General features: G+C 42.8%; 1 protein-coding gene across 1 annotated transcript; it reads left to right on the top strand.

Annotated features, from left to right (window-relative positions):
* The first annotated feature begins 419 nt into the window (after window positions 1-419).
* On the top strand, window positions 420-1,669 carry LOC131311790 (coatomer subunit gamma-2-like). Its single transcript, XM_058339362.1, has 2 exons — window positions 420-560; window positions 1,118-1,669. The coding sequence occupies exons 1-2, from the start codon at window positions 546-548 to the stop codon at window positions 1,310-1,312; spliced, it is 210 nt and encodes a 69-aa protein (XP_058195345.1). The 5' UTR covers window positions 420-545; the 3' UTR covers window positions 1,313-1,669.
* The last annotated feature ends 6,969 nt before the right edge of the window (window positions 1,670-8,638 follow it).

The following is an 8,638-nucleotide window of genomic DNA, read 5'->3' as shown; positions in this document are numbered from 1 at the left end:
CTCATTTTTGCGACCAACAAGAAAAGTGAATAGCTCAAGCAATTACATGTAGACTGCACGATGATAAATAATCAATTGGACAAGAATCTATCCCCAAACATTTGAGGACGATTTATACATTATTATTACCATGCCAGGATGATTTATAGCCTATTACAACTGCATAAATTAGAGAACAAAGATCAGTAGACCTAGTTTCTGGACTTCCATAAAAAGTTTTCTTGTGTCCTATTACTTCAAACCTACAAAGCTTAGACATGCTTTGAAATATTCACAGGATACACGCCTATCACTCTCTTACTTATTAGTGGGTATTGCCAGGTTGATCCAACCACGGGCAATGCTGAGGACGATGGTGTGGATGATGAATACCAGCTGGAGGACCTTGAGGTTGTTGCAGCGGATTATGTATTAAAAGTCGGGGTCTCTAATTTCAGGAATGCTTGGGAAAGCATGGCCCAGATTATGAGCGAGTGGATGAATATGGTCTCGGTGCAAGGGAAAGCTTGGCAGAAGCCATCAATACGGTCATAGACCTTCTTGGCATGCAGCCCTGTGAGGTGAGTTTCTCATTAAAGTTACGAATGGTCCAAATAATTCTTGTCCTTGAATTAGTTCACAAGTTAAAGATGCTAGGGCCTTGAAATAAAACGAAGCAAAAGGGGATTCAAGATTTTTATGAGGAAAATGCAATGATATTTGGTGTTTATCCCATTTTATCACATTGGAGTTTTGATCCAGCGACCAGCGTTGTCCTTTCCTTTCTTCAACTGTCTTTCTTTCTACAGTAACGTAGCTTCATTTTTATTTTTATTTTTTGTGTGTGTATTTTCGAACATTGTGCTCCTTCCTTTTCGGTCAGGGGTTGTAGTCATTAGTTCCCCTTCCGTAATGAAGAGCAAAATTATGTTCTGAAAGTTTTAAATTTAAAGTTAAAAACATGATAGAAAAACCCAAGGGCTGCACTGCACTGACTGCAGCAGGCAAGACTTGAAAGGAATTGAAAATGAAAAAGTTGCATAGTGAGTAGGAACTAGGAACAATGGCAGTATTGTTTTATACTTCTTTGTGTCTAAAATTGAATAAATCTCTCCTGTTCGTTGATGGTGTCTTTCAGGGCACAGAGGTGGTCCCACCAAACTCAAGATCGCACACTTGCTTATTGTCTGGTGTTTACATGTGCAACTTAAAGGTTCTAGTTTGGCTCTCGTTCAACATTGACGGGCCAAAAGAAGTTGCAATGAAACTTGCCGTTAGATCCGAGGATGAATCTGCCAGCCATGCTATTCACGAAATTGTAGCAAGCGGCTAGTTGGATACTTGGGAGGGTTTTTTTTTTCAGTCAACTATACCGTATTACCGTCTTTCCTTTTTTCTTTTGTGAATGGGATTGGAAATTTATGGGTGCCACAAGACCCACCGGCTATGAGATGAATATGCATAGCAGTCTTGACTTGGTGTGAGGATGTTCCTCTCCTATGTAGTTCTTATTTTGTGGAGAGATTTATTTGTAGATTGTATCAAGCATATGCCTGATTTACTGTTCCTCGTTCTGCGAAATGAATTTTTGAAACACCATTACCGATGGTCTTAGAATCGTTTATGTTGTGTACTATTCATTTTTAACATTCTGAACTTCAAACATAAATTCACCACTCATTTTTGTGTGGTGATTCTATTGCGGCGGGCCGGGATTGTGAATCAAGTGGTTTGCAGTGTTTTATATTTAGTTGCTTCCAAAGTTTGAAGCTCACATGTAATTTCGGTTTGTACCATAAGGAAGCAGAGAAATCCAGCAGGCAAATTTGAGGGGAGCAGCAGAACTATGAAACGGTATCAGCACGGCAGGCGCAACATGGCACGGCAGGCGCACGATTAAGGACCGGCATGGCACGACACCGCGACACGAACCGACAAAAAAGGCACGCCACGACTTGACCGGACAAAATAAAGCACGGTACGACACGACAAAAAAAGGCACGGCACGACACAACCCATTAATGGCTGGCACGACACGACACGACAAAAAAAGGCACAGCACGACACAACCCGATAAAAAAAAGCACGGCACGACACAACCTGACAAAAAAAGGCAAGGCACGGCACGACGCGGCACGATTGATTAATCGGGCATGGCACGACATGACACGATTTTAAAAAGGCACGGCCCGATATGGCCCGACAAAGTAAAATGGCCCACCACGACACGGCACGAGCACGGCACGACACAATGAAGTAAACAGGCACGGTACGGCATGACACGGAAGCACGGTTGGCACGGAATAAAATGGCACGGCATGGCACGACAGGAACGTTTGACACCTCTAGGGGGGGGGGGGGGGGGGGTTGGTTGGTGGGAAAACAACAAAATTCGGAGTTGAGATGTCCGGATTGTGATGATCGGATGGACTCGGCTACCCTCCAGTGTTTCCCTCCAATTTCCTTTTCAGTTTGCATTTTTTAGGGCCATGTAGGGCTCACGTCGATGATTAGAACTGTTCATCATATAGATCTCATTGAAACGAATGCCCATAACAAAAATCACGTTCGTTGAATATGTATTGATGCCTGATCGGAACACATTTATTTATTAAAAATGGTGTCGGGCACACTGGATAGGAACCCTTTGGTTTCAAATTTATATGTTCCTATCAAGTATCAATCGATCCATATCCTATCAAGTTCATTAGTTTTGCAGAAAGTGTATTTTAGTAATCATGCAGCACATTTATCCTTATATTTGATTGCAAAATGTGTATATTCTTGAGCTCAAAAAATATAAACATAAGAAATTTTTCGCTAAATCTCCCAAATAAAAATTGGGGAAGGAAACCAAGAAAGGATGTGTGATATTAGTGTGTGCATGTACGTGAAAATTGAGTCCTCACCTTTTCCTGTTTTCGATCAGTTTTGAAAATCATGCAAATTTCAAGGTTTTAGTGAGTATTTTGAGTATTAGAGAAATGTAAAATTTGATCAATTTTAACTTCAAAGTAACAAAGTGACCAATATTTCTCTCTCATCTTGAGAGCTTCTCTCTCTAGGGATTTTTCTCTCTAGGATTTCCTCTACCCGTCCTAGAAGCTATTGGAGTCATCCCTTGACTATGGTTCTATTAGGCGTAGGTATCGGTGTTGTTAATGGGTGTTTCGACAGTGCTCTTCCCTTCGGGTTTTGGCTTGGGGTGGGAGTTTGTAGGGTTATGGTGAAGGACATGGCGGAGCGTTTAAGGAGGTTTTCGCTTACTCTGGATGAGGAGGATGCTATCGTCATTGATACAAGTACGCATGCACGAGCAGTTGAGGCTTGTGCTTTCAGTCTGGTTGGGAAGCTTCTCTCTAGGAGAAGTTTTAGTAAGGCAGCGTTGAAAGAGACGATGAGAAAGGTGTGGGGTTTGGCGGAAGGGCTAAGGATTTTGGATGTTGGTGACAATCTGTTCCATTTTCGGTTCACGAGTATTGTGGAAATGCAACGGGTCTTGAATGGAAGTCTGTGGTGTTTCGATAATATGCTCTTTCTTTTGAAAAATGGGAGGTCGGAATGCGAGCGGATTGTATTGAGTTTCACGAGGTATATTTTTGAATCCAACTATGGGGTTTGCCGTTTGAATGTATTTCCCAGGAGATTAGGGAGGTGATTGGAAAATGGATTGGTGCTGCTCTTGAGGTTGGTAGATTGTCGGAGACCGGAAGTTGGGGTCGATACATCCGGGTGCGGGTCAGGCTTCCGGTGGATCGACCTCTCCAGAGGGGGGTAATATTGTTCTAGGAGAAGGGACCAAATATTGGGTGGATTACAAGTATGAGAGACTACCCATCTTTTGTCATTATTGTGGGAAACTCGACAATGAGGTTAAGGAGTGTGTGATCTAGGGTAAAGACCAGCTGGACGGAATCATTACGGATAATGGGTATGGGGCATGGATGGCTGCGGCGGGAGGATTTCAGAGGGGTTTTAGTTGGAAGGGGACAGACGGGGGATGACATTCACAGAGGCATGGTAGGGATGACTCGGGGTCTTGGCCTACTTTGGGTTTTTTCGATGGGTTCTCCTGTGTTGATGACTGGAGTGTCGGTGGCGCGGGCTCTGGGCAAGGCAAGGATCAGAATGAGATTGGTGCCTATGATCTTGGCTCAACGAGATTGATGATCATGCTTTAATTGCTATCAATGGTAATCAGTTTCGGATGGGGGATTTGGTGGCCAGATCTCCGCAAATTTCAAAGAGGGCAATAATTGGGCCAGATTTGGTGGAAAAACTTAACGGTGTGGGCATACGTGATAAGGAGGGGACTATTGTGCGATTGGGTTCCCATCCCGTTACAACCCAATTTCAACAACAATCGGATGGGGTTTTAAATTCTATGGATTTGGGCCATGTGAGTGTTGTTGGGCCTGATCCTTTCTTAAACTCCCAAGCGATGGATGTAGGCCATGGGGATAATATGTTGATTGGGCTTGACCAGTTGGTGGATATTCAGATATTCAATACAAATACTAATGGTACAGGCCAAACTAATAAAGGTGGGGCAAGGCAGAAGCGTGGGTCAACTGGAAAAAATGGGAAAGTGGGGGTCGGCTCACAGAGGAGTCAACCAAAGGCTTCACAAATCAAGAAGGGGAGTGAGAAAGAATATTGCTTTACTGGGTTGGGTAAGCAGCGATTGGAGAAGGGCGACGTGGACGTGGTGGCGGGTCCAGATGGTAAGTAGATTTTTCTCGGAGATGTTACGAATTCCAGCGTGCAGGTGCCCAACCCAAAAGGGTCCCCCCACCCGTCATTGAAGGTCCTGGTGTGGAACTATCAGGGTGTGGGGAACCGGCGACTGGAGAAGGGCGACGTGGACGTGGTGGCAGGTCCAGATGGTAAGCGGATTTTTCTCGAAGATGTTACGAATTCCAGGGTGGAGGTGGCCAACCCAAGGGGCACCCCACCCGTCAATGAAGGTCCTGGTGTGGAACTGTCAGGGTGCAGGGAACCCTCTGATAGTTTTCCAGTTGAGGGAGTTTTGGAGACTCCATTCCCCTGATTTGGTGTTTTTGATGGAAACCAAAAATGTAGATAAGTATTTGGTTTGGCTTCAGAAACACCTGGGTGTAGATGGTGGATGTTCTTTTGTTAATCCTATTGGATTGGCTAGGGGTCTGTGTATTTTTTGGAGGAAGGGGGTGTCTTTTCAGTTAATTAATAGTTCATATTTTTTAATTGATGGGTATGTGACAAAGGAGCAGTACCGGTGTCGAGTGACCTTTGTCCATGCCCCCTACTCATCTCTGGAGAGGCGGGGGTTGTGGGCTGAGTTACTAGGCATGGCCAGAAATGAATCTTTGGATTGGCTACTTGGTGGGGATTTTAATGCTACTCTCCATGCTGATGAGAAGGTAAGAGGTGTAGCCCAGCAAGCTTCAAATCTTGTGGATTTCCAGGGCTTTGTTTGTGATAGCAATTTAATTGATTTGGGGTATGTGGGATATCCATTCCCTTGGAATAACAAAAGGTCTGGCCGAGATAATGTCAAGGTGCAGTTGGATCGCTTTCTTGCTAGTACATGAGAGAGAGAGAGAGAGAGAGAGAGATGGGCCGAGAAAGAGAGGGAGAGATATGGGAGAGATTTGATCTTCTTACACAAAATCCTTCCAAATCCAATCCAAAGTACCAAAATCTAACCCATCAAGCTTTCAATCAAGATTTAAAAGTGAGAAAAAGATGAGATATATATATACATATATATATATATAGAGAGAGAGAGAGAGAGAGAGAGAGAGTTTTCGGTTGAGAGAGAGAGAGGGACATGCCTTGCCTATAAATACAAGGCCATTCCAAGCCATTCTCACACCTTCACTCCTTTGCTCTCACTTCTCTCTAGAAACCATTTTCGTTTTCTAGACAAACTACTGCCCTTTGCAAATCCTCATTTTTCTCCTGCTTAAAGTAGTTCTTAGAACTAACTTTCTTCGGGAAAGTTGTAGAGCACTTCGAGACCTTTAAGTTAGACCCAAGAACCATCCTAATCGGTCAAGAAATGACAAAGATACTGACATCCGAAGTTCAGTAAAAATCTCGAATTTCCAGTTCCTGACAGCTTACTGTCTCTTCCTTTATCACCATTTTTCTCCTACCTAAAGTAATTTCTAGGATCAACGTCCTTCACAAAAGTTGTAGAGCGCTTCTAGAGCTTTGATTTCGACCCAAGAACGATCATATTCGGCCAAAGATTGACCGAGTTACTGCCATCCAAAGTTTGGTCCAAATTTGCGAGTTTCACCACCCGTAGAATTTTCCAACTAGCTTATTCGGCCCCAACTAGTTTCAGATCAAGGTAGATTAATCTCTACTCATTCTCCCTAGTATAACTTTAGTTATTTTTGCTTATGATAAGGCAAGTTAGTGTGTTAGAAATAGTTAGCAAGCTCGTTTTACTAAAATCTTGAAATGAAATTACGATCTTGTAGAATCATCTTATCATCTATCTCTAAGTATATGTAGAATCATCTTATCCCCTATCCCTAAGTATATGTAGGATTCCTTGTTCACCAGCTCTACGTATAGAACCGTATGTTAGAAAGTAGAATGTCTTTACTCTTTAGTTCAAAGTATAACATGGAATATGTCTAAGTAGATAAGGTTATCTATCTTTGTGTTTGGATTGCATGATAGGCAACGACTTATTTTCGCTAGAGGAAGTATGAACATGATGAATAAATCGATTGTTACTCCATTAAACATATGTTTATTTGAAAGGAAGAAAGGACGGATTTTAAAAGGATTAGAATGTTACTACTTGATCGGAAGCATTCGTATTTTGATCTTTAAAAATGGTTATGAGCATGCTTACATGAATTGCTTGTATTACTTGTGGTATAATATTAAGTTGGATGATCTTGCTAGTTTAGTTTCAAGATTACAATGAATGGTTTATGATTACTTTTGTGAAAAATCCTACCGCGGAGTCTATGCATGAAAACGAGACACGAAAATCGAGAAAATTAGAAACATGACACCTAGGGTGTAGATAATGAAAAGATGTGTTTTGATACCGCAATGTGGCCGGACGTGGTAGCCCATTATGTGTAAGGATTTTGAAAACCGCAATGTGGCCGGACTTGGTAGCCCGTTGTGTGGTGTGTGTTGCCATGGGACTGGACGTGGTAGTCTCATTGGAGGTGATTTACTGTTTGTGAAAACCGCAATGTGGCCGGACGTGGTAGCCCATTGTGAAGATTGCCAATGGGGCCGGACGTGGTAGCTTCGTTGGTAATATGGGTTGGTTATCTGCGAAGAGGAGCCAATGCAAAGTTTTGTGTGCCAATGGAAACCCGGGATGGCGGAACCATTGTGAGGATACTCGGGAGACCGGAATGACGGAACCAAGGTTGGGTGTGCTAAAAATGATTTTGAAAATGATTACATGGTTATGTAATGTGGAAAATGTTGACACAGTCTACGAGGAGTCGCGTAGGCGAAACTTAGAAAATCATGGATACCAACGTTAGTTTGAATAATGAATGTGGATGTGTCATTGTTTGTCAAATATGTTTGAACTATGTGGAAATCGTTGATTTTATGGTTAATGTTTGTAAGTTAAGGGTTAGAGGGTATGGGTTACTCTATTGAGCTTTTGTAGCTCACGGTGTTACCTTTTGGTGACCCTGACATATTATATTGGTGGCGACACCGGTATAATGTGTCAGACCTCTTAGATGAACAGGGAGAGTTGTACACGTTGGAGGCCTTCGGAGCCGAGAAGCTTGCTAGGATGGAAGAGCAGGCGGAGCAGTAGTTAGGAACCCTAGTTCCCTCCCTTGTTGAATAAAAGTACTCTTGTAAAGACTTTATGATGTAATAATGAGCCAAGACTCACTTTGTTTTTGTAATAAAATGTCTCATTAACGTACCCAGAAATTGGGGGCGTTACAATCGCCGGCCTTGAATAGTAAGTAAGTTGAGGCCCGTTGGATAAGGCCGTTTGGTGGTTTTTTTTAAATCAATGTAGATGGAGCTTGGAAAAGGGAATATGGGCATGGAGCTTTTGGGGTAATTCTCAGGAATGATTTGAGGCAGTTTTAGGCTGCGGCAAATGGCAATTTGGAATGGTGCATAGGGCCTTTGGTGGCTGAAGCACTAGCTTTTCGAAGGGGACCCAATTGGGCCAACATCTGGGTTGAAGGGAAGTGTTCGTGGAAGGAGATTCACAGGCCGTTGTGAATATGATCAATGGTGCAGTTACGGTGAACCAAGAAGTGAAGATTATCGTTAATGATATCCAGACTCTTAGTAAATGTTTTGCTTCTTGTATTTTCTCTTATAGCCGTAGGTCCTCTAATTCAGTTGCGTATCTTTTGGTTAGTAAGAGTTTATTTGGGGTAGGGTATAGTCTTTGGACTAAGTCTCCCCCCCCCCCCCCCCCCCCCCCCGGTTTGGCTTCTCGATCCCCTGTGTAGGAATGGGGTTTCCTCTTGATGTATGGGTTTCGTCGTCATAATATCATCAGTTATCGTTTTGACCCCAAAAAAAAAAGTGAGTATTAGAGGGTATTTGGCAGGTAATTTTTGCACTTTTCAGTATCACATTTTTCACTTCTTATCATTTGGCAAACTGATTGTGAAAGTGAAAGAATGAGTTATGTGGTTTGATGTTT

Source organism: Rhododendron vialii, chromosome 12a (genome assembly GCF_030253575.1).
Source record: "Rhododendron vialii isolate Sample 1 chromosome 12a, ASM3025357v1".
Taxonomy (NCBI): Eukaryota; Viridiplantae; Streptophyta; class Magnoliopsida; order Ericales; family Ericaceae; genus Rhododendron; species Rhododendron vialii.
Note: the sequence above shows the minus strand (reverse complement) of the source record. Positions and strands in the feature narration are given on the sequence as shown.